Genomic DNA, 26,530 nt, shown 5'->3' with positions numbered 1-26,530 from the left:
AAAATTTACAGCTTTATTTTACCTCACAATTCAATTCATTTTTTTTTTTTTATTTTACAATTTATTATTTATAGGTCATCTCACAAGAAGTAGATATGATGTATGTATGTACCTACTCTCTAAATTTGAAACAGTCAAATTTCACTGTTAAGAAGGCAAAATCCAAAATGTCATCACTGAAATAAACAGTGAAAAAGTACTGCAAAAGTCAGTTATTTAAAATTTTTTACTGCTGACCAAGCTGATCAGTGATCACAGTAGTTTTTCACTGATCAACACAGTACCTACCTACCTACCTACCTACCTACCTACCTAAATAAATAATAATTCATTTTTGACTGATCAGTAAATAATTCACTTTTGAATTTTGATTTGACTGATCAGATCAGAAAATTATTTACTGAAAAATGAAAATCCAGTCAAAAACTATAGTTTACAAGAAGCCAGAATGTTGTCATACCATACTCATACCCTACTGTTAAGTGCTATACAGTAAAATTTGACTCTTTTAAATTTAGAGAGTACAAATTGTAATTTGTTGTATCTAGACAGCTACAGCAGTACATGCAAACATCAAAAATTACCCATGCCAACATTTCTGTTGAAAATTTATAAATTACCGCGGTAACTTATGGTAATTTATGACATGGTAACTTACCGGTAAGTTCTCGGGTAAGTTACCGCGGTAAGTTTCCATGCATCTCTGCATTTGACACCGAATTGCGCCGATTTTGATCGCGCAACCACGTTTCGACACGTTAAAAAATCCGATTCGCGAAATAAACCAAGCTCTAGGCTACCATGTTAACGTTTTCGTATTCGTAGAGGTCGAAAATCGGATTTGTCGTATTTAATTCGTTGATCGAAAATACTGAGAATTACTCAACACGAACAGAAGCATACTACACGTATATAACGTACCATATATTGACGGAGAACGTTACATCTTAACGAATATACTAAGACTAACTTAACCATCGTATTTCTATATAATCGTAGCTAGAGTCGACGTATTTTTAAGCAGGTGAAATTGGGGGAAAAGAAGCGTGTGAATAAATTAAAAGCCAAGTGCGTTATTGCTCTGCTGCATCTACGTGCATATAAATCTCTAATTATATAACGTGGGAACGCGTTGAAAAGTCGTAAAAACGTCACATATATCTACCCGCATTTACCTTACTCCAATTAAATCTATTTCTTTAAACTAGTCCTATTTCTACGTGCGTTATTATTTTTCTTTTCAGGTAATTACCGAACGCATTCGTCGAAGGGTAATATCGACTTTATCGTTTTCAATTATAATTATAACTGTAGTCGATATTTCTTGCTCACCCTGTAGGCAGGTTGATAAAATTTTCGCTAGGATCGTCGTTAGTTTTTCTTTCCAACTAAAAAAGTGCGTGCGTCAGCGTCAGCGTTATTCGCTTCTCTTTCTTTTCTTTTGTGATTTTTTTTTAATGTATTGTCGATGTTGCGTTTGCGAACGAGACGAGCTGTTTATTTACCTTCAAATTTTTATCTGTCAGTCATTATCATTTTACGTTAGAAGTCGAATGCTGCAATATGGCTAATGTTCGCGACAGTGATACTTCGTTATGGCTACACAACAAACTCGGCACTTCGAACGATTCCTGGACTGGAGGATCCATTTGCTCTCAATTAAATTCAGAAGTCTTGAGAAATATAAAAGAATGTTTCCCCGATCTTCAAACTCAAGTCAAATTAAAGCTGCTCCTTTCATTTTTTCAAATCCCCCAGAAAAACGTTCAAGAAGTACGTATCTTCGTTTGATTACTAAACCAATTCAGTATCTAGGCCTACTCGTAATCTGAACAGCTAAACACCAAAAGCTGTATCCAGCTGTGTACATTGTATCTGAAAATAAACAATGTGGAACATCCGAGCACGCATTTTAATCCATTTTAATGACCTGTTTCAGTGGAGAATGGAATTAGAAGAGATCTTGGAATTAGCTCAAGTCGATAGCGATCGTTGGGTTTCTGTGTTGGCTGAAATAATGCGAACTTTCCCTAATACATATTCGCTGAACGCTGATTTTTTGGAAATCAAAGAAAATAAACGTATATTTGACGAATTACTTCACGATTTGAAAAAGCAGCGTAAGTTATCGTTTATCGTACGAAACCCCATTTGGAAAACGTTATCTATTCGAATTTGATTGTTTAGTCAAGAAACCAACCGACTTCAGTATGTTACCCATGGAATGTCATTATTTGAATAAATCCGCCTTAGTTAACGTGATTGGGCAACCGGTTAGTATTACGTGGTTTTTATCGCCTCGATAAAGTATTACATCGGCGTTTTTTAATCGTTATTTTGATTATTTCAGCCTGTACCGAAGAAACACTTCACATTGAAAAGGAAACCTAAATCGGCCGCCGTGAAAGCGGATCTAATGCAAAAATCTGTCGATATAGCGAATAACATGAAGAAAAATATTTCTCCAGCGGTGCCCGTACGATCTCGTGGAATGCCTCGTAAAATGACCGACACTAGTACGTTGAAAAAATTGAATTCATTTCTAACTGTCTCGGGTTTCAGCGCTAAATATGTTTGTTTCAATATTTACAGCACCTCTCAAAGGTATTCCGAGTAGATTACCGAGCAGCGGATTCAGAACTTCGATTTTGAGCACTAACAGTAACAGGCCTACTCCAAATAGACCATTATCTGGTCGAAAAGACTGCGCGATTAAATTACTCGACATCACCGAACAACCATTGGGCTACGCTCAAGCTAAAAAAAGAAAACGAATGTTGGGTATGTGAAAAATTCACGATCAACGAACTCCTATAATTATTTCACAATGTAATCATGTCGTTTGAATTCAATTTGTAGAAATGGAAGAATCGAAACGAGCTTTGGAAGATTCGCAAAATGCTTCCTTCAATGGTAACGATACTTTGAACGGAGAGAACGGTAATCCTCCGAGTGTGGATTCGATGCAACCACCTCCCACACCCGCTACTCCAGATTATGCTGCTGGATTGACCTCCCTGAATCCACCAACTCCTTCGGTTGTGATTAGTAACAACAGATCTCCCATACATACGCCCAGCCAGGCTCCTAGTACTCCATATACGCAGCCTGTTACGCCATATTTTCAGCCTACATCTGTATTACAGTCGCCTAGAACTCCAAAGACTCCTTCGTATACTCCGGTCATCATGGATAGTTCGAGTATGTGTTGGGAATTCCTTTCGGTATAGATTAATAGTCGTTCTAAGTGATTAATTCGTTTATTTTTTCGTACAGCGATCAAAGAAGAGAAAGCTGCTGCGAATAATGTTACGTCTCCTATTAAACAAGAGCTACAGGTGCAACCTCAGCAATCGCAACCTATTCAGGAACAGCCGCAAGTTCAACCTCAACCACAGGTTGTCAAGGTGAATATCTCTGATAGTGGAAGAGCTGAACGATGGAATTGGTTCGGTCGAATGATGGCTGTAAATTTTCTGTCATCTGAACGAATGATTATTTTTTTTTCTTTTGAATTCTTCCATCGTTCCAGCTTTGAATGTCACATAGATCTATTTAGAGTGATTAATGATGCCGAATAAATGTTGTAAATTAATTATAATTTTAATGTATCGCAGACTACTCCGACTGTCACTACGATACCTCGTGTAACTACTCAAAGCAAATCGCAAATGGTATCAGTAGCCATATCATCTCGTGATGCTACCCTTCCTCTCAATTTACCGGTAAATATTATCGTAGAAAATACTTTACTCTTTAGTTTTACGCATTTCTGCCATTAAACGATGAAATCTTGGTCTCCTAACAGAAAGAGCAGTTGGCAGAAGCTCAAGAAATGTTCAAGAACGCTAATAAAGTCACTACTCCGGAGAAAATCCTTATTCTCAGTTTCATGGCCGGATCCAGAGGTAAAATACCGATACTTACTCTGTCTCAATTCTTCTCAAACGATTTCATTATCAGTCGAACCTTCAAATTAACTAAACATATATCTTTTCGACAGAAAACCCTTGTCCTCAACTGGGTAACATAATGACGATCAAGCTGAGCGAAAACAGAGTATCGATACAGCAGCCAGACGGTACTTATCGTACTTATAACGTCGAAATGCATTTCCAAATGAACTACAACACCGGTAAATGGAACTGGATTGAAAAAAGGCGCGAAATCGATCCCGGTACTTCGCTGTCGTCATTAGCAGCCGTAGCAGCAGCTGCCGCCAACAACGAACAGTTTCCGTCGCAACAACAACAGCTTACTTCGTGATTGTCGACATAATATTACGTTTATGTGTAGATAATAAGTATTTTTTTCGATACAATTTTTTATAAGTTTACAATTTTTTTTCTTTTTGCCTAAAGGGTTGTATAAATCTGGCCGTTGCAAAGTCAACTTTTTCATATGAATTGTGTTCATTTAATCAGCGTTCGGTAGGTAATTTGTGAAGCATTATGATTTCTCGTTGAATTTTATGTAGAATGTTACTACGATTACGTAGCTTATACTTAATGAAGAAGCTTATTTTATTCGCGTAAGTTTAGTTTAAAGTCTCATTTTTAGTTACCATTACCTGATGATATCTTTACATAGGTATACTTCAACATATTGGTTTATTTTCGCGAAATTCATCAGCTTATGAAATATTTCCACGATGTTTGGATATTTTTTATCGTTTTTGTTTGTTTCCCCCCCCCCCGCTTTGTAAGTTTAATTTCATTCAATGTCTTCGTTATTTCTTTTCTTTTTTTTTTAAATTTTGTTTTTACTTTGATAATTATTTTTCAAGAATAGTATGATTTTGTTTTCCTAAAAGTAATATTATACTGTTACTTATATGCGGATAAGTAATTAGAATAATTTGTTATTTTCTTATTGTAAATGTATACTGTATAGTAAATTTTGATCTTTTCGAGCTTATTAACGTGGCTATAATAATGTTCATATACATCATTGTGAATATTAAATTACCTATATACCAGATGATTTAAGAATTATAAATCTTTGTACTAATCTCGATATTTTTTTTTTGTAATTTACGTCAAACGATGAATGGCCGAGGACGAATACCATTTCCATGAAGAAGAGTACCTACGTAGAGGAGATAATTTCTTTATTAATTTAAACATCTTAATCGTCTTAACAGTCTTCTTACAATTGGAATTGGTAACCAACTAACAACTATGACTAACTCGTTACTAAAAATGATGAGCTGATTCAGCTGATGATTGGTTGATGAAGACAATGTTATGAATACGTCAAATGAAATTGCTTATCAAATACGAATTATATAAATAATAATGAATGATGCTGGTAAATTGCGAAATAGTGTTTTGGAATTTAAAATGGTTTCCACGCTACGACAGCTCTTTGGTCGTCCGGTGCTTTTCCAAATGGTTTTGTGCCGTCCGAAGCAACGTACTGATTTACTTGATAATCCAACAATGTTTGGTAATTGAATACGTCTCGACCGAGTTGCTGAAAAATGATGAGAAATGAATGTAGGTACCAATAATTTTTTTATTTCAAATTATTTTCCAATTGCATAAAATTTTAGTCAACCAGAGTTGACATTCCTTTATTTGGTATTTAGAAATTTTTAAATTTCGATGTTTCCAAGGTTTATCAAAATAAAAAACATGAAAAAAGATTTCCATGCCTTGAATAAAAAATGTTTCGAACGGTTTTTTATCATCTTTCATTCGCTTTTGGAAAATGTGTAGAATTTGATTTTTCTAAATTTATTGTACAACAAAATACGTATAAAAATACTAGAATGGATTTGAACATAAAAATTTTAAAATTACACCTTTTAATTTTTTAAAAAAATTTCAAGTGCATTTTTTATATTAAAAATGTGAACTATTTGACGTTATTACAATAATGATTATTTGAAATAAAATTCATTTTTTATTTTTTGCTCAATGTTTTTGATTTTCAATTTAAAAGTTCTAACTTTTTTTTTGAATTTTGGTAATTCAGGACTTAATGAACCTACATAATTAGAAATAATATTGCAAATGGTGGGGAGGGGAGAGGAATATGTAAGCAGAAAACATTAAAAATCACCAGATACGTAAGTAGATAATTTTTTCAACTATCGAACAAAAAAAATATGATGATTGGTGGATGAAAAATATTTTGCTCTTGAAACGTGTCGAAAAAGTTGACTACACGAGTCAAATCAAGGGGAATTTTCAGAAGGAATTTTTACATCAACTGCTGGAAAGACTCGTTTGCGAGAAAAAAATACCTACGGTGATTCAATTTAATTTTTATAAAATAAAAATGTAAAACGAATCTATATATAGGTACTAATACATTTGCAGAATTAACCTGGTCAAACAATGATCATACTCACTTGAGTAAGAGGATTCGTATTGGTGGTTAAAATACCAGCAAATCCTTTAGATTTGCCTATTCTGAGAACTTCAGTTTCCATAAATGCAACCGTTTCAATATTTTCAACTGCATTTAAAGATGTATCGGTACCTATCATGAAATTATGCAGTATTTGTCTTTTGCCTTTTGGTAATTTTTTGTCTCTGAAAAAAAAAAAAAAAAAAATTGAAAAAGTTTACGATGAGGAGAATGGATGAATAAGATAAGACACATTGTAAATAGGAAATTTTACAACCTGAACGATGAAATTTACCTGATGGGACCTTCTAAGAATTCTAAAAATTCGAAAATAATATTCAAATCGTTGGAAATATTCACTTCAGGTTCGTCGTGAGCGTCAAAATTCAACGTAGTTCCGATATATTTTTTGTGAAGCTCGGAATACAAAACGAAACTACAAACAAGAATCATAAAATATACCTAATTTAGAATTGAATTCGATGACAGTATATGAATTTAACGTCAGGTTGAACTTTTTACCTTAAATTTTTACTGATCAATGGTTCCCAAATAGCGTCCAATAATTCTGTATAGCAATCCGATTTCAATTTAGGAATAAGCCACTGTTCTAAATCAGCTTTTTGGTAGAAACTTTCTGTAATAATTCTGCGCACAAAAAATCACATAAATATGCAAAGGAGAAACTAGTAAGATAGAGTATTTATATTTATATGTTTTTAAAGTTGTAATTATGAACTTGATTTTTAAATTAGCTCCTAAAAATTGATAGGTAGATGCCTATTTGCTTGAAATGCAGGAGACAGCTATTACACAATTTTTACCTGTATACGATTTCTTTGTGCTTATCGCAAAGCATTTCACATCTGTAATTACTTTTACGAACATTTTTCACATTTAAATCGCCTATTGTTGGAATATTCTCTTTGTCACGTTTCTCAGGCTGCATACGACTTATTACAGCACCCAAATCCGGAGCAGAGATGAATTCTGCTATGCCTATGATAGGATCAATGGTTTAAATACAATCAAAGTGATGTGACCAAGTCATTGACTGAGTATGAATCTCTACTCTTACCTATAAAATAACCTTTTTCTCTCAATTTACTTATGGTGTAAATTGAATTCAGGGAATTGCCTCCGATTTCGTAGAAATTCGATTTTATCGTCAACGTTGGGGTATTTTGTGAACTCAGTTCAACGGTTGAAGCAATCGTTTCAAAGAGACATTTAGCTGCTTTCAGTTTGCTGTTTTCAACACCTTTGAAGTCTACTTTGATTTCACATCGTTTGGTTTGGTTTTCTAAATAAATAAAAAAAATGTGATAGGTACGCGAGTATTGGTGAAATAATCTTGTAATTTTAAGTATATAATAAGGTAATTTATTAATCAAACCTGTATTATCAGCGTATAATTTCAGTAGTTTTTGCCTGTCAACTTTGCCATTGTTCAATAAGGGTAGATTATCCATAATGAATACCTGGAAGATTTTTAAAAAAATCATTCAAGAGATGCAAACGTTCTCGAGTGAAAAATTTTAAATAGAAAAATTGGCGAAGTGTGAAACTTACCCGTGGCATCGCGTAATGCGTTAATGTTTCCTTTAATTGAGACTTTATGTCATCAGCTGTGAAATTGTGACCAACATTTAGAGTAACAAATGCTATGATTGCCTGTAAAAAAAATTTAAAAAAAAAAAAAAAAAAAAAATAGGTACAGAATCTCAAAAATGACTGAGTTTTGTAAACGTCGATCTAATAAGGTCTAATTAAATCCATGTTCAAACCAAATTGGATCAGAGAATACTTGGATTTGATCTAATTTAATTTGATCTAATCAAATTTCATGAGAAATTAGTTAAAATTCCAGAAAAAAGAAAATCCATCAAAAATTATAATAAATCTCGTCGATTGCCAAATCACTGAAAACTTGTAAATATTTATTTTGAATAAAAAATGCTCAATATGAATAACAATTTTTCCTAATAATTGACATAAATATTGCCAAAAGAACTTTAAAATCATTGAAGCCGGTCCAGACATCATCAAAATTGCAACTAAAGTCAAGATCGAGAAAATATCGCTCAAATAAATTGATAAAAATATTTCAAGCATAACTCAAAATATTGAGAAAAATGGCCAAAATGTAGGAAAACTATTACTACATTTTTACTCACTTGATTTATATCGCCAGGTTTATAACAAAGCACCGCACATTTGTGCACAGCTTTTAAATTACTCAAAGCTGCCTGGATTTCTGATAAGTCGACCCTTTGACCACGAATTTTCACTTGGGAATCAGTTCGACCTTCGTATAACATTACATTGTCGACGATTCTGGCATAATCTCCAGTTTTGTAGAGTTTACCAAAACCTAAAAACAAAAAAAAAAAAATATGCTGCATAAAGTATGTAGGTAATATTATAAAAAAAAAAAAATGCTCACGTACCAAATTCGTTACAAAAAGGATTCTTGATGAACCTATCAGGATCTCTGCGAGCAACATAACCAGTCGCTAGGTTAAATCCAGCCACATAAAGTTCGCCTATTTTTCCTTTTTCAACCGCTTTAAAATTTTCATCCAATAAATACAACGTGGTATTATCCAACGGCAATCCTGCAATGAGACAGACATCATAATAAAATCATCACAGTAAAAAAATGCACGCTCCAAAATAAAACTATAACGGGTAAGTACCCTGCATCTACCCACAGTGGATAGATTATCGATCATTCCACCGACTAAGGTCAACAGCTTTTTGTATAAATGCATAAATAAGTTAGGTATATTAGGTAGTTTAATATCCTGAAGCTATTATGAATGGCAGATAAACATTCTACGAACCATTTACCAAACTTAAAAAAGTATTTTAATATCAATCACATTCGACTTTTTTTTTCTCGTCGACAAAAAAATAAAGTTGATCTCGATTAATACTTAAGTAATTTGCCATCTCAAAAGACAGCAATATAGATAAGCCAACCTATTAATATGATCGATGTTTACCTATGGGTATTTTATCAGCGAATACGAGTTGTTTGGTGGAATTCAGTACGTAATACGAAACGTCTCCCATGATCTCGGTGCTTCCGTAGAAATTGCATAGTTTGTACGAATTGTTATCGTCGTTGAAATACGAGAAGAATTTCTCGACTAAATGAACTGGTAAAGGTTCGCCGCTGCATACCCATAATTTCAAGCTTTTTAGCAAGTCGCATTTCTGCAAATTGAAAATAAATGGTCGGTGATATTTTTTCAGAATAAAATACAAAACAAATTAATTAAATGATAACCCCCCCTCTATCGTTTTTCCTTATAATCTCTTCGACTTTTACTTGATATAGTTGACGTTTTTTTGCCGATGTCATCATATCCAAATACACGAGAATAGCTTGCAAAAGCGATGGCACTAGCACCAGCCTGTGTACCTGAAATAATTATGGATAAAGTTGCATAAATCAATCATCAATTGAATGCATTTGTAACAAGGTTCACTCACTTTATGGGCGTGTAATATGTGTACCAATTTCTCGGCATCCTTGCTAACATTTTTGGCTAGAACGAGAAGCGTCCTCGGATCTGAATATAAAATAGGTGCCCATATTTCGCAAACTGCATCTACGAAAGTGATGGCTGTTTTGAATACGCAAATACGCTCGTCTCGAGCGAATGGGAATTTCCTCCACTGCCAATTGAGACGATTCATGATTGCATTGTGCGCCAAACGAACACCTACAATAATAGTAATACATTTATGTAAGGATCAGTATCCAGCAAGAGATGGAGGAGAGATATCGAGCACCTACTTACCTTTAGGAACTCCGGTACTGCCTGATGTGTACAAAATGATGGCGGTTGATGTTACGCTGTCACAATTTTGGGGCAGACTACCGCGGTTGGTTGCTATTTCGTCGTAGCTTTTCTTCTCCAAAGCATTGTAATCGAGCTTATAAGGAAAATTTGAATGTTGATCTCCTAAAATATTTGAAATAGTTCATGTTAGAGTCAAGGATGGAATTTAAACGTGCTTTTCAAAAACAATAGGTAAATATCAAATTTTACAAAATTAAAAATAATGCAAACAGTTACAAAAAATTTCCAAAACTTCAAAATTAAACCTAAAAGTTCCAATAATTTATCAACAACTTCCATGATGACCATGATATCAAAAATTACAAAATTTATAATGTATAGGTACCTATATTAAGTACATACCTAAGAATTCAACAATGAACAAAAGCTCAAAATTTGCAAAAAAAAATAACTCGTATATGTTATTATAGAAGTTTACAAAATTTCACAAAAATTGTACATTAATTGTACCAAAATGTATACCTAAATGCTTTATTCTGCCTTAAAACGGTCCCTAGGCAATAATTGATGTAGAAAAGTATTGAGAATTGTACCTATATGTAAATTACGTTTTAATAAATTCTTTTTAATTTGTTTTAATGATCGAATTATTTCAATCGTTATCAGTGTTATCACATAACAATGTATACAGGTGTTCAAACTTTGATCAGAAAGCTGGCGTGTGGTGATAGTACTCGGCGAGACGAACAATGAACAAAAATTGTTGTGTATGCAAGTAGTCTATCTTATGAATTGAAGGAGTCATGTGCTGCGCAAAACTAGAAATTACCAATTTCGAAAGATTCATCAAAATTAAAGAAATGTTTGAATCATTCAAATGATGCTCAAAACCCATAGTACTTGAGTGGCTGAACAAAAAGTGTTATTATGACGAATTTCCTATCTTCGAAATTGAAGGGGCAAACTTGATTCAAAATTTTCAAATTTTTCTTGCCTCAGATTTTGAACATTTGAATTTTCAAATTGTGTTCACGCTCACGCCTTCAATTTTGAAGATAGGCAATTTGCCATAATAACTTTTTTTGTACGTACATTTGAGCACTATGGGTTATTTTGAAGTCATTTCAATGATGCAGACATTTTCTTTCTATCTGTGAGTTGAAGAAATTACGTCAATTTTGGGCAAAAATTGACCAATTTTGAATAATTTGCCAAAAATGAGAAAATGTTTGGATCATCCAGGTCACTTTAGTAACCCATAGTATGTATTTGAGTGGACGTACAAAAAAGGTTATCATGATAAATCGCCTATCTTCAAAATTGAAGGTGCAAACACAATTTGAAAATTCAAAATTTTCAAAATCTGAGGCAAGACAGATTTGAAAATGGTGAATCAAGCTTGCCCCTTCAATTTTGAAGATTGGTAATTTGTCACAATAGCATTTTTTGTTCGTCCACACGAGTACTATGGGTTTTATTGGGCATCATTTGAGTGATTCAAACATTTCCTTATTTTTGATGAACCTTTCAAAATTATTAAAATTCTAGTTTTGTGCAGCACGTGGCTCCTTCAATTCACAAGATAGACTACTCGCGTACATAACGAATTTTGTTCGTCTCGCCGAGTACTATCACCACACGCCAGCTTTCCGATCGATGTTGGAACACCCTGTATACTCAAGCATCAGAATAGTTTGAAATCTCTCTGAACTGAGCTACCAGGCAACTAAGGGAATTATTCCACCCTTAGGGAATAATTCTGAGATTAACCACTAACTATCCCCCTCTATCTCATTTCTGTCAGTTTGAACTATATCAGCCTTTTTTCAAAATTTTCAGTATTAAACAAAAAACACCAAAATTTTATAAAAAAAAGTTTCAAGATTTAAAAAAAGTTTGCATCTAAAATTAAGTACTTAATAGGTATTTTTAAAATCTCAAGGGTCATTCCATGCCAAATCAGCGGATTTTTGCACGAGGGGTCTTCAATTTTTTTCAAAATCAGATCATTTGTAGAGGTCATAAAACGATGACGAATGACGCAAACCGGACATTTTTTCGATTTTTTTTGACGGAGCTGTGGCGCTTCAAAGGTTCTCCAAAATGGCCGAAAATGGAAAATTTCAGTTGCAAATTGCTCCGGTTGTACGTGGTATAGAATTTTGAACTTTTTTCAAATTGTAGTACTTTGAGAGGGTAATCGACGAGTGATGTCAAAATCAGTGTTGCCACTTTCAAAAACCTAAAAAAATCGATTTTAAAACCTATAATTTAAATATAACCATGATGTCCGCCAGTAAAAATTCTGAAAAAATTCTCAGTTTTAGTCCTTTTTATGTAGAATGACATATCAAAAAATTGGACTGGCATCTTTTTTCATTTTCGAGAAGAAAAAATGACAAGTTTTACAATTCCTGCAAAAGTACCATCAGAAACCTAAAAAATGAAAATTTTTGCATTTTTGAAATATTTTACCAATGTGTAGACGATAATGTGAAAAAAATCCCCCTCCCCCCAATTTGTCGACAAATTGACGAAAAATGCATATATTTCACTCTTGAAATAAAAATTTTATAGCACGAAAAATGTCAAGAAAAAAAGTTGTCTTTTTTGATGTCTTTTTTTTACCTAGCATAGCGATCTTTTTTCAGAAATTTTGAATTACTCATGGTCGGTTTTGTGTTGTTATCCATTATTTACCAAGTTGAAATCCAAAATTTTGTTCAAAAACATTTTTTATATGTACCATTTAGACTAAGAAAATAAAAATTTGGTCAATTTTTCACTTCAAAAAGGACATATAATTTTCAATGTTTGACCACTCACCACCCTTTCACAGTATGTTTCAGAGTGATAGTTCATAGCACTTCGTATAGTGGATCGAATAGTGGGAAAATACAATAAAATTATTCATCACCTAGGTCCGATATGAACTTTTATATACTTGGCAAACACTCAAACTTTCAAAACACAACTTTCCCACTTATGTCCTTTTTGAAGTGACGTCTTCAATTATTTCAAAAATACCAAAATTTTCACCTCGATAAAATATAAGCTGCCTATATAATATCTAACAACAGAACTACCTATGCGTATGGGATGCTTACTGTGACAATCAGTTATCATAGCCATCGGATGCACCTCATTGATAATATGCTCGAATCTATTTTTAGGTGTATCAACATCCAACGGTAAATACGCAGCTCCTATTTTCCATACCGCCATCATGGCAACAATAAGCTTCTCCGAAGTATCCATGCAAAGCAATACGACCCTATCGCCGTCAGCATTCGCTTCATTTCTATTCCAATCGTGTAAATGTTGCAGAATTTGCCTAGCTAGTCGATTGCTTTTCGTTTCCAATTCCCCGTACGTGATTCGTCTGCTGGCGTTGGTCGTTATTTCCGCTTCCTTTTCCAAATCTGTACCGTTTCACCAATCATTAGTTAGGAACCAATAATAATATGTAATATATGTACATGGTGATAGTACATACCTATAGGTAATATAGGTAATTGATGTGTAGCTAACTAGCTATATTCACCATCAGAAGGTACACCATATATTTACTAATTTATATTTTGTAAGTAACCGTGAAAATTCCACGAACTATACTATACAAAGTAGGTATAGGTAGGTGGGTATTATATGTAAATTCGATTTTACCTTCAAACTGCACGGCTATTCTATCGTATAGGTCGATGTTTTTTCGCAAATTTGTCTCAAATAGTCGATGTAGTGGTAAACCACTGGCCACCGGTGTTATTCGTTCACCTTCCATGATCGATTCGCTGCCACATTCTACGTTCATTTTTTTCTACGCCGTGTACCTCTCCTTCAACGCCGTCTTCTGCGCCCTGAAGTTTAAATTACTTATTATTTGTATCAGAGAATTAAAACAAGATAAAAAACTTTAATATTTACGAGAGAAAAAAATGACCCTACTATGTCATGTAGTTCAATACGAATCGAATTAGGTTCGTCGTCAACAATCAACATTGACAACGGAAAATTTTCAATAGCAATTTATCATTCATCTAAGTATGGAATACAAGAATACAATTGGTGAGTGAACACTGCCTAAGGTGGGGGGGGGGGCTCTAAAAAAAAAGGGTTCAAAATTACGAGCTTAATTAAACTTTTTCGTCTAGATCGTTGAATATAATACCTCAAAACGGCACGTTTGGCGCAAATCGCAGGTTCTGGTTTTCCAGGTAAGGGGTTCCCAAAATATCGAAATTACGAAAAATAGAAAAATTGGATTTTTGAATAGGTACCAGCGCGAAATTTTATTGAACTCAGAATTTGGTAGAATGAAGGTCTGTCAGTGATACTAATAAACTATAAAAAACTTTTTTAGTGGAGTTCAAAGGGGTAGATTCAAAATGGTGGTTCTAAAATTTTCCAAAAATTGACCCCCTCCCAATTTCTGCCCCCGAGGGTTAAAAACAGGAAAATCACCTCGCATAGCATTTATTGGATTCAAACAGATATTTTACGCTGAAAATTTGTTCGAAAATAATAGGTACTCAATGATTCCTAAAATCCTTTTTTGATTCGCAGCTTTGGGAACCCTGGAGCCCAAAAAATGGTCAAATTCGTATTTGGGACACTTATTACAATATTTCAAGAGTAGTCGAGTCGATAACTGCCTGGTGCCAAAAAAATCGTCTAATCACAAATCCTCCTTTTTTTTAAGTTCAAATTTGGCCCCTTGTCCAAAAAAACTATCAACATCCGAAAAATGAGATTAAAATTGTCGACTGAGACTGATGGGTGAGGCTCTAGTGGATTTTTGAATTTTTGGATCATAAAAAATTCCAAAAAAAAACTGACTCATATGAAATTCAACGTCAAAAAACTTCGATGAACTATTTTTATGATCGTGATCCCTTTGATCGAATTATTATCAAAATTTATTTCAAAAAATATAAAAATAGTTTAGTTATCAATTGGCTTGTGTGAATTAGAATTTGTTACATTTGACTCCCTTCTTCTCCAAGAAACATGCCTCAAGTATTTTTTTTTTTTTGAAACTTTTGTTGAAAATTCATCAATTTTAGAGAGGGAAAATCTAGTTCAAGGCCTTCTTACTGCACTTTAAAGGAGAATCCCTCAGTTAGTCTTTGTAGGTACCTACGTATTTTAAACAATCTATACATCTACAAATTCGTCAGATCAGAGGGGATGCTTTTTATGCGATTTTTTCAAACTGTTATTTCAAAGACTTCAAAAATGAAGCTTGGAGGGATCAAACCATAAAGATAATTAATTCCTTCAACGTGATCAGTTCAACTAAAAACCCAATAAAAATAAACCTTTCTATCTGATCGATCCAGATTTTTTTTCCCATTTTTAACAAATTCTAGTGTCCAATCGAGGGCGCTGCTGAAGAACTCAAATCAAAAAAACAAGCCAACATTTCTGTATTCAGCACTCCCAATAACCTAATAAACCACGTGTCACACGATTTTTTCAATTTTGATGATTTTTTTGGTTGGGGTGGGGGGGGGGGTAGAGGGAGGTGAGATTCGAATCTGAAAAATAAGTTTATATTCGCACTCGGCGCTCTCGAAACCGTATAGATCGATTTGTCACAAGATTCGAGTATTTTACATTTTTCTTTGCATTTTGCTTCGATCATTATGCCAAAAAATCCTAAATTTTTGACAATTATGGGAAAAAATCCGACTTTGGCAGTTTTGCAAAAACGTTGAACTTTCAACTATTTTGCAAAAAAATTAAAGCTATTTCAATGTTTTTGACTTTCGACTTTTCTGTCAAAAAATTGGACGTTTTCCGATAATTTTGCAAAAAAAATCGCTTTTTGCCAAAAATATTGATTGGACTTTAGACTACTTATATTTTGCCAAAAAATCGAGGTTTTCCAATATTTTTAATTTTTTTATCAAAAAAACTACGACCTTCGACAAATTTAACGAGAAACCTGACCTTTTTGGCAAATTTGGCAAAAAACGTTAAACTTTCGAGTATTTTGCCTGGAATGGGGGCTCTTTCAATATTTTTAGCTCTTAACGTTTTTGCCAAAAAAATCACAACTTTTTGGCAATTTTGTCAAAAAATCCGACTTTTTTGACAATTTTGCCAAAAACAAACAACTTTTGAACTACTTTGCCAAGAAGTCGAGACAATTGTACATTTTGGACTTTTGACTTTTTTGGCCAAAAAATCACAATTTCTGACAATTACGGCGAAAAATAGACTTTTTGATAAATTAGCCAAAACCATGGGACTTTTTGACTGTTTCTCCAAAAAATCACAATTTTTCGGATTTTTCGGCTTTTGACTTTTTTTGACAAACAATCTTGGTCCCTTGAAAAAAATTTGACAACAACTCGGGACTTCTCGACTACGTATATCAAGTGGAAAAATCAAGATATTTTGACAAAACAGTGAATTTTTTTGAAAATTTTAGCAAAACCTAGAACTTAGGTTATTTTTCCAAAAAAATCAACTCTTTTTGACTAAAAATAAATCGTGGAAATTTTGACAAACAGTCCAAGATCAATGAAAATTGTGGCGAAAACGTAGCACTTAGGGCTATTTATTAGAAAATCAAGATACTTTTTGACTAAAAAAGCTTAAATTTTTCCAAAAAATCAAGACGTTTTGACAATTTAGACAAAAAATCCAACCTTTTCGACAACTTGGGGTAAGATAAACGAAGACCATTTTAGCTATTTTGAAAAAAAAACAAGACATTTCAATAATTTTGGCAAAAATTCAAAAAATTTCGACAAGATGAAATTTTTTTAATAATTTGGGCCATGAATGCAGCTTTTTTTGACAATTATGGCAAAACATCAGAATTTGACCAAAACATCAACACTTCAACACTTCTGCTAAAAAAAAAAAAAAAAAACATTTTCGACAATATTTACCAAAAATGAGGCACTTTTGAAAATTTTGACAAAAACACCGGATTTTTATACTTCGTACTCAGACAAAAAAAAAAAAACAATTCATTTTGACACAGAAGCTCGACTTCTAACAAGAGCTGAGTGAAAACTTATTTTCAGAAATTCATCGAAAAATCAACTCACGAGCTGAAAATTTCATCCTGGTGAGTGAATGATATGCTCTTTCAGCGAGTCAAATTTCAACTCGATCGGAGTTGACGAATTGAAGAGGTTCCCTGGTAAAAAAAATACTTTAAAGTAGTGCGCAACTTACAAAATCAATTCACTTTGGTATTCATTCACTGCCATTCTTCGATCAAGGGATCATTCATTTGCATTTTTATTACCTGCGTGCGAACCTTTTTAGCCCTCAAATTTTAAAAAACAAACAAATCGAATCAGTAGAGCAAATCAACGCTCAGTAGAATCTGAATTCAGGGCCCTTGGGAAAAAACTGGACCCGGGGTATAATACCCCTTTACCCCCTTCTGGTGGGGCCTGGAAGATACTGTTCACATTAGTTCAACTTACTCAAAAAAACTATATTTTATGAAAAAGTTGAGTAATCATCCTTGGAACAGCGTTTTAAAATTTTTTTACAGTTTCAAAAATTCGCCCAAAAATTCAAAAATGAACTTCAGTTTCCAAAAGTTTGTTTATAGGTAGTCTAAGTTCAAAAGTTTCCCTTGTGAGTAAAATTAATTGTAAATATTTTTGAGTGATCGATCGTAATTTATTGAAACTCATAGAAATGTTCGTAAATTCACTAATCAGTACCTACCCAACTTACTGAGAATCTGTCATCTGAAACGCCCTCCCTCCTCTTCTCTTCCTCATGATTGAGTACTGACATGAGACGAGTTTTCTCGATCGATTTTCTTTTTCCTTTTTTTTTAAACATATATTATTTTTATCCATCATTTTCATACACTCATTTTAATCTTAAAATTTTCTAGCGACTTTGTAACCGAATTACGAAACACTCTCGTTATACATTTTCAAGCTCAAAAACGAACAACAGTAAGCAGCAAACAATCACAATTAATTATCAAGACATTTTGAAATACTCACTCGGTGAGATATAGGTACAAGTACGTAGGTAGCTAGTAATATATCGATATATGGGCGTCGATTATTATCCACACAGATCTGGTTCTCGTCGTAAAACGCGACAGTGGTGACCGAGACGGCGAAAAATGAAAGAAAAAAACGTATAATAATAAACAACAGATAGTAATTAAAGAAGAACGAAACTACGGGCGGTTTATATTTTAGCAAGCTAGCAATATACCGCAACTAAATGAACTAATATCTAAACTCAAGTACATACAAGCAGGCCTACATCAATTAATACGCGGATGGGAGAATTGGTAGGGCAATTTTCTTTCATCGAGAGATCGCCGGCCAATGTTTTTCAATTGTCTAGACGACATATGACCAAATTACAGCGTTTCCGTTTTTAATTTTCCAGCTAATTGAGTAAGTACCTTATATCCTATCACGTTTGCATAATCAATTAGGTATTGTAGGCCTATAGTAATCAATAACTACCTGTGAAATGAAAAATTTGGCAATCGTCGACGTCGATTTGGCTGCTGCGATTCCACAATTGTTGCGGTCATCTCACACGATGCGATGGAAGTGGAGGTGGCCGTGATGGAAGTGATGGTGGTAAAGCTGGCCCATCAGTTCATCTACATGATCTATCATTTATTAGAGCTCAATTTGTGGTAGAGTAATTTTTGATTCCCCTCCCCTTCCTTCTCCTGCTTTTGAGAAAAATTCCTAAAAATGACAAAAAAAATTCAGTTGAACGATAGAAAGGTACTAAAAAGCAACTTGCCCTCCAACAGCTCGATCGAAAAAGTATGTCGTGTAATCATCCCACGTCCCAAAGTTCATTTTTGGATTTTTTGCGAATTTTTAAAAATTCAAAAAAGCTTTTTTTAAGAGCAATTTTTAAACTTTTGCAAGAAATATAATTTTTTTCGAGGAAAGTAAACCAACGTGGATAATTCCTTATTTAACTGAATTCCCATCACTTACATCAATCATCAACTACTAATTTTGGGTCATTCTGGTTTCTGGAGGACGGCTCAGGTCACTTTGAAGGAGCTACAGGCTGTCCTAAAGGCCATGTAACACCTAAATTAGGTAAAATAGCGTGAAAATGCACTTTTTTAACCCTGAAGAGGGGTCAAAATAAGGTCGGTCGGTTAAAACCTACAAAAGACTCTTCAGGTACATCCTCTCATTGTACTGTGAAATTTTTGGACCCTGTAGGTCAATTTGGAGGGCCTTCAGGCTATTCTAACAGTTGAAACATGTAAAATCCACTTTTTTTGACCCAGGGAAGGGGTCAAAAGAGGTTTGTGAAGTCAAAACCTGCAAAAGGCACTTCAAGCACATCTTCTCATTGTACTGTAAAAATGTGAACCCTCTAGGTCAATTTGGAGAGGCTGCAGGCTATTCTAAACCTAAATGTCAAAAAACACGTGAAATAGTCCAAAAATCCACTTTTTAGTTTTTTGATCCTAGAAAGAGGTCAAATGAGGTTGGAAGGTTCAAACCTGCAAAAACCACTCAAGTGGCACTTTTTCATTGTAAGGTGCACCGGGGGAAGTTGGAATTCGGGGTAAGTTAGAAAACTTGCTCTAGCGCCTAGAGGTTTATATCTGGCGAAGTACCACTAAAGGTGACTTGAGGGTACTACTCCTACTTCATCACGGCATAAAAATTTTCGCGATTCAGTTTCATTTTAGATGTCTTTGGTTCAATTGTATTTTGTTGTTGTTTTGAACTTATTTTGAATTTGGTCTAAAATACAGACTTTCTATTTCTTAGTTTATCGCATATTGCGGACAAACCGTGCGTCCTAGTGAAAATCTGATGGGAGTGATCTCAAAGAGAATTAAATTCTCTACAATTTTGTTTTAACGCAATTTTTCTAGGACGCTCGGTTTGTGATCTACATCTCTGCAAAGTTTAGCCTGTTCTGACTTCCCCCAATTGGGTTAAGTCAGGACAGTTTATATTTTATTCCACTGAGTGAAAGCTACTGTGCCAATCGCGCTCAAATTTTTACCATAGGTTAAGAACCCTTATGGGAACCTACATAATAAATTTGATCCATATTGGTTCATTAGAAGGGGAGTAACACCTGGTCAAAGTTGAAATTGCGAAAAATCATTCTGACTTGCCCCGGTGCACCTTATGATGAAAATTTGTGCCCTCCTAGGTGAATTTTAGGGGTAGGGAGGGGGGGGGGCAATAATACAATTTTTCCACCTTAATTCCACCTTAAATGGGGCGAGGATGACCTAGGAAGCTGAAATTTGGATATGTTAATTGCAGATGTGGTAGTGACCAATGGTATGATTTCGGACCCTATTCATCCATTGAGAACCAAATTATGCCTCTCCAAAGAAATGACCTTTCTGTAATTTTCAACTTTGACCCTTCTCACTCCAGGGGTCAAATGTGATTTTTGAGAAAACCCTATTCCCTAAGTTTGACTTTATTTGATCAATTAGAACAGGTGCCAAGTATAGACACTGGAACTACAAGATGCACAACTGCGCGGGTGTTGGCGCGGCAAGAGGAAGTATTTGTGAGCAATAGTTTCAGTAGTTTACCACTAGAGGCGCTGATCATCATTTCCCTATTGGACAACATGGGTGTTGGCGTGGTAAGAGGAATGGGATAGACAACATGGGTGTTGGCGCGGTAAGAGGAATGGGATAACTTTTTACAGGATCAAATCCCCTAACATCTGTGCCCACCAGTTGTTTATCTTATAGTTCCAGTCAGGCCCAGACCCATGCACCCACCGAGTTACCGGAAAATCTCGGTGGCCCGCGACATAGTTGGGCCAATGACTGATGAGGTAAAAACTGGGCCACTTAAAAAATTTCTGAATGAATTTTTATGCCAAGTGTCCTGCACTTTAAAAAAGGGGAGAAAAAAATTTGGCTGATTAATTGAGGAGCCCAAAATCAGGGGGCTGAAATGGGATATCTCAGTAGACCACGTGTTCTTTGGGTCCGGCCCTGGTTCCAGTGTCTATAGTTCCAACTTCCAAGTCATAAAATGTGGGGCTGAAACTTATGAATACATATCAATATCTGCCAGACACTGCACCGGACCTACTGCTGGCCATAGCCATCATGTTTTACAAAAACTTGGCTAAAAAATTTAACTATCGAAGAGAAGGCGTATGATTGAGTACAAAGGAAGAAGTTGTTTGAAATCCTGAGGAAAATTGAAGTGAACAAACAAATATGTAGTACGCAGGATGCAGATAGGAAGAGGAGTAAGACAAGGATGCCCATCAACATCTACTTTGACAACATGATTAAAGAATGGTTGAAAACCAAGCCAAAAGGGCTAGACATCAATGACATCCATGTCAATACCCTGCTATCCTCTGATGATCAGGTGGTCTTTGCTGACTATGGAGATGACTTGCAGAGAGCGATGTACAACCTTCAGAAAGTAGCAGATAAATATGGAATGAGAATCTCGTCCTCAAAAACAAAGGTGATGGCCTTCGAGGGGAAAGAGCCAACACACAGTAAAATTGTTGCAAATGGACTGCCAGTGGAACAAGTCAAAAGCTTTAAATATCTCGGGTATGAGCTATCTTATGAAGCAGAGGTTGACGCACAACTTAAGAAGATCAACAAATTCCTGAGAGTAAACGGGGCGATAAACTGAGCCATCCCTCCAAGAGAAGTCAGAGCCGAAACTCAAATAAGAATCAACATAATATGCTGGCAAGATCAATGCTGCTGTACTGTATGAAAGTGAAACATGGACAATGAGAAAGAATATAAAAAGCAGAGTAACGGCAGAGGAAATGAGATTCATGCGAGCCACGGCAGGAAATATGAGACACGATAGGAAAAAGAATGAAAGACAATTCCTGATGGAGCTAGGAGCAGAGCCAATCATTGGATGGGTGAAAGAGTAGGAACAAAAGGAAATGGTGAAGACACATTGATAGACAGCCTGATGGAACGGTCCCCTCGAAAAGTCAAAGAATACACTCCAACTGGCAGGAGGAGCAGAGGGAGACCAAAGAAAAAACCTGATGACACATCAGCGAGCAATTCTTCTATAGTTTCCTAGATGGGCTAAACAGCTTACTCAGCTCACTGGGTCAAAGTTCAATGATGATGATGATGATGAAAAAAATTTAAAAATTAACCTTGGAAGAGTTTTTTTGAATTTTTTGAATTTTTAGAAATTCGCCAAACCCAAAAATGAAATTTTGGTTTAGGAGGTTTTAGATAATGTCATGCTCTTTTGATTCAGCTTCAATTCTTTTAGACCAGAGAGTGTGAGCTCAAAAAAGTTTTAAAGTTTGAATAACTGAAACTTGAAAAAAAAACATTAAAAATTAAAAGTTGATCACACGTTCTGATGAAAATTGAAAAGATGACTTGAAAGTAGGTAGGTAGGTACATTATTCTACATTAGGCAGGTGTATCTTACAGAAATTTTGGTCGACTTGAACACTATTTGTCATTTCTCATCGCAAGAAGCAGTAAGTAATCTTCTCCACCCCACACCTCGTAATTTAAATTCCGAGAAAAAATAAAAAGGAAAATGAACAAGATCTTCCAGCTGATCATGTGCAAAGTGAATGAGCAGGCTACATTAAATCGTAAAATACCACACCAGACAGCATGGCATGGCACAAATTTGTGCTCCTACTCCTAGAGATGTACGATCATGTTCGTAGAAAGAGCATAAATTCACAATTCGCATAAGTAAGTACATATACTCGTATAATGAATGTGTAATGCACAGCACTATTCATACTCGTAAATGAATGATCATCTAATTAGCGCGTTAAAAGAAGCGCAGTAGCGAGCGGTAGGACGCATATTTCATCGTAATTTGAATTTTCCTATTGTCGAGCCAATAAATAAAAAAACATGAAAGACATGGCGACCTCTTTATGGTACATAATTAATCATCCATCATTGGTGTTGATGCTTTGATGGTCATCTATACGAATATATTTTGAAGCTTTTTCTCGTAACGATGTAGGTATAACAATATTATTATCGATACGAGACCACAAAATCATTAAAAATTGATTTCGAATTCATTAAGATGAGGAAATTGTTTTTTATTGGATCGCGATTTCAGATGTTTTTTCAAGATCGAGGCAATACAAAGATGTAAATCACGATTGTGAGATTCTTTGTTTGATTTTTTGGATTTTTTTGGTGATTGGGTGTGCCTGTAATTTTGATCTTATTTTGAGGTAAAGGTCTTAAATGCGTTACAAGATTGAGATTCATTAGTAAAAATTGTAAATTCAGTAAAATGGATCGGTTTTTTAAAAAAAAATTTCCAAACTGCTCACGGGCTGCTGTTTCTCAAAGAATTTTAATTTATCATAATGAAGGTTGTTGACTCCGAACATATCGAACACGGAAATCTGTAGCTGATTTTTTTTTTGACAATGACTTTAAATACATGCTGAGATTTTTTAATGGATGTAACTCATTTTTAAGAAACAAACTGTTCTTCCAAAAAAAAAAAAGATTGATGTATGTAAGATAAGGATTGATAATGATCACCCTTGAAGTACGAAAATTACCAAAATTCGTAAGTGTATCTACCTACTAAGTAGTTCACTCACACCTTTCCATCTTCACCTAATTTTTTTTCGCCATAATTGCACACTATAAGTTGTATGTACCTGCTATCAGTTGCCCTTGAGAGATGTAGGTAATCATGGAAAATTCGAGATAGGTAACTGTTTTGTTTTTCAAATTGACGCACGTTTTCGTAGCTTAATTTTTCATTTGAATGAATTATGTAAGAAAAAAAATATATGGTTCCTTATTCTAATTTCTTCCTGGATTTCTCAATTTTCAAATTTAAAATCACTTATAGCCTATCTGCGTATTTGAAACCGAGACGAATCGCCTGGAATGTTCAAGGAGAGCTAAATCACTTTACTACATGACGTCTTACTATGTACAATGTATTTCTTCACTTGAAACATGAAAATTGATGAAATATTATGTAAGAATACTTCCAAAATAATTCCAAGTACATACAATTTTTCCAAATTCAATTTTTTCCAATTTTTGCTTGACCCACCATTAAGTACATTATTTTCATGCGAAAGTCGTATTTAAAATAGGCACCTATTAATTTGACTCTAAAACAGGAACTAGGTACCTACTACCTACCAAAATAAGTGGCTTCTTCAAAATGATACTAATATAAGTTTCTTTTTCCTGTTCGAAAGAAACAAAAACTAGCTTCCAGGAAGAGCAACAGGAAAAACGAAACAGTATGTAAGAATGTATTCATGCTTACAAATGAAATTTAAAAACACACGAAAAAAATTTTAATCAGGAAGTTTTTAATTTAATTTCATTAATACTTAATATGTTAATCCTATATTTTTTTTAAACATCCAAACGACTCTAAAATGAAAACAAAAATTTTTAAAATCAGTAATTAGACTTGACGATATGCAATTGATAACTGATGAGTGTTTAGAAGTAGGTATCGTAAAAATAAACTTAGTACCTAGGTAATTATCTCTCGACAAACGTTGTTTTTCATTTTAATGACTCAAGAATTTGGATAAATTGCCGGTAGAAAGTTTGGTGACCTTTTTTTTCATTTTTATTGTTTTTTTGCATCAATGATGTAATTTTTGAAAAAAAAATCAAGTACGAGATATCAAACTTGCCACCGACAATACGAATAGATACTTAAGATATTTCTTAAAAGGCAATAAGAGGATAAAAAAAAACAGGAATTCACAAGGCTTTGATCCAAGAATTTAAGCAAAACTTTATACGCTTGCCTTGCCTAAGTTCATTTTTGTTTTTTTTTTTTTACGAATTTTTGAAAATTAAAAAAAGTCAAAGAAACTGATTTTATGATAATTTTTCAACATTTTCATGAATTTTTTTCTCTTTAACAAAATGAACCAGTATCTTATCTTCAATTTACAGCGAAAGGACTAAAAATGAACTTACGCTCATGTTTACTCTGGTTTGTGCTTATTGGGCATTGCCTTTTGGCCTTATTAGGGGGTTACGGAGAAATTCTATGACTATGAGGCTAGTTTGAAAGTGAATTATTGATGAGCAATTTTTTTTTTAGAGGTCTTTAGAAGGATTTGAAGTTTCCGCATAAAATATAAACCGCCTGAAAATGCTCAATACAGTACAAACCAAATTATAATATTAGCTCTAGTTCTTTTTTGACTTTCCGGAGCAATTTGAGATTTTTACAGAAAATTTTGAGCTTTTTTCGAAGGCTACAGAGTGACCTAAAACTGGAAGTTTGGTGTTCAAAGAAGGAGTGAGAATAAAATAATTATTCACACTGATTCATTTTGCCTGAAAAAAAATTTCATGAAAAAGTTTTTGAATCATCAATATTATCATAAAAACAGTTTTTTTAAAAATTTTTTCAAGTTCTCAAAAAGTTACCAAAAATCCAAAAATGAACTTCTTCTTCTTGGTGCCGTTTCACCCCTCCAAGGGTATCGTGATTATGATGCAACGGCAGCCGTTTCCGTGACACTATACACCAGCTCCCTCCAGCTGTCTCTATTTAGGGCGCTGCTGACACAAGCTGGGAAGCTACGTCCAATGGCTTTCCGAATGGAGTCTGTCCATCTTGTGGGGGATCGTCCTCGTCCTCTTGTTCCCTCAACCTTGCCTTGTATGAACAGGGACTCTGTGGCATCTGCCCTTGTGACATGCCCAAAATATTTGAGGATTCTGCTGAGTACCACTGCCGACAATCTTTTCCGGACACTGATTTCTCCCAGGACAGACACGTTGGTCCTTTTCTCTGTCCAGGGGATCCGAAGCATTCTCCTCCAGCACCACATCTCAAGCGCATCAATTTTTCTTCTGCCTCCCTCACGTACTGTCCAAGTTTCTGAAGCGTAGAGAAACACAGAGAAAACTAGGCATTTACCAGCCTTATCTTCAGAGCCTTGCTCACTGCTGTGTCCGACCATATCTTCTTTAGATGAGACATGGCGCTTCTTGTAATCTGCACTCTGCGTCTTATCTCGGCTTCACTGCCTCCTTTGTTATCCACAATGGATCCCAGGTATACAAACTGATTCACAACTTCAATGCCCTCCATTTCCTGTATTTCCGGCGAGTTGTTTTCAGGTCGGTTTACAATCATGATCTTTGTCTTAGCTTTATTTATTAGCAATCCATATTTTGCTCTGACCTCTTCCAAACACTTCAGAAAACTGGTCATATATTCGACACTTGAGGCAATGAGGGTGGTGTCGTCAGCATAACGAAGATTTGACATTCGTACACCTCCAATCAATACTCCTCCCTGCCACTCGCCTGAGTTGTCTTCGTTGGTGCTTTCTGATATAATTAGCTGCAACGTTTCACAAATTATATATTCTCCATA

The 26,530-nt window shown here is 34.6% G+C and overlaps 2 protein-coding genes across 3 annotated transcripts; one reads left to right on the top strand and one right to left on the bottom strand.

The window, feature by feature from the left end:
* The first annotated feature begins 1,295 nt into the window (after window positions 1-1,295).
* Window positions 1,296-5,011, top strand: LOC135847788 (negative elongation factor A-like). The gene is made up of 10 exons (XM_065367501.1): window positions 1,296-1,773; window positions 1,940-2,120; window positions 2,188-2,273; window positions 2,351-2,516; window positions 2,593-2,781; window positions 2,860-3,201; window positions 3,277-3,407; window positions 3,618-3,725; window positions 3,809-3,908; window positions 4,004-5,011. Exons 1-10 carry the CDS (start codon window positions 1,564-1,566, stop codon window positions 4,264-4,266), a joined length of 1,776 nt encoding a protein of 591 aa, XP_065223573.1. The 5' UTR covers window positions 1,296-1,563; the 3' UTR covers window positions 4,267-5,011.
* An 82-nt stretch (window positions 5,012-5,093) lies between these two features.
* On the bottom strand, window positions 5,094-18,443 carry e (ebony). 2 transcript variants are annotated; one of them, XM_065367499.1, is made up of 17 exons: window positions 18,164-18,443; window positions 13,839-14,029; window positions 13,280-13,594; window positions 10,170-10,334; window positions 9,859-10,091; window positions 9,695-9,787; window positions 9,366-9,579; window positions 8,808-8,975; window positions 8,535-8,731; window positions 7,930-8,031; window positions 7,754-7,838; window positions 7,436-7,660; window positions 7,182-7,356; window positions 6,880-7,005; window positions 6,653-6,793; window positions 6,359-6,542; window positions 5,094-5,475 (listed from the first exon to the last, which is right to left on the bottom strand). In XM_065367499.1, exons 2-17 carry the CDS (start codon window positions 13,981-13,983, stop codon window positions 5,338-5,340), a joined length of 2,706 nt encoding a protein of 901 aa, XP_065223571.1. In that variant the 5' UTR covers window positions 13,984-14,029; window positions 18,164-18,443; the 3' UTR covers window positions 5,094-5,337. The 2 variants fall into 2 exon arrangements, with proteins under 2 accessions (XP_065223571.1, XP_065223572.1); XM_065367500.1 differs by lacking the exon at window positions 18,164-18,443 and adding an exon at window positions 17,874-17,891.
* Window positions 18,444-26,530: the final 8,087 nt, after the last annotated feature.

Source organism: Planococcus citri, chromosome 5 (genome assembly GCF_950023065.1).
Source record: "Planococcus citri chromosome 5, ihPlaCitr1.1, whole genome shotgun sequence".
Lineage (NCBI taxonomy): Eukaryota > Metazoa > Arthropoda > Insecta > Hemiptera > Pseudococcidae > Planococcus > Planococcus citri.
Note: the sequence above shows the minus strand (reverse complement) of the source record. Positions and strands in the feature narration are given on the sequence as shown.

Coding starts and splice junctions, on each gene's coding strand:
- LOC135847788 (XM_065367501.1), top strand. CDS start 1,564: ATGGCTAATGTTCGCGACAGTGATACTTCGTTATGGCTACACAACAAA. Junction 2,274..2,350: donor TTAACGTGATTGGGCAACCG/GTTAGTATTACG, acceptor TGATTATTTCAG/CCTGTACCGAAGAAACACTT. Junction 2,517..2,592: donor TCGTAAAATGACCGACACTA/GTACGTTGAAAA, acceptor CAATATTTACAG/CACCTCTCAAAGGTATTCCG.
- e (XM_065367499.1), bottom strand. CDS start 13,983: ATGAACGTAGAATGTGGCAGCGAATCGATCATGGAAGGTGAACGAATA. Junction 8,032..8,534: donor AACCTGGCGATATAAATCAA/GTGAGTAAAAAT, acceptor TTTTTTTTACAG/GCAATCATAGCATTTGTTAC. Junction 7,357..7,435: donor AGAAAAAGGTTATTTTATAG/GTAAGAGTAGAG, acceptor ATCCTATCATAG/GCATAGCAGAATTCATCTCT.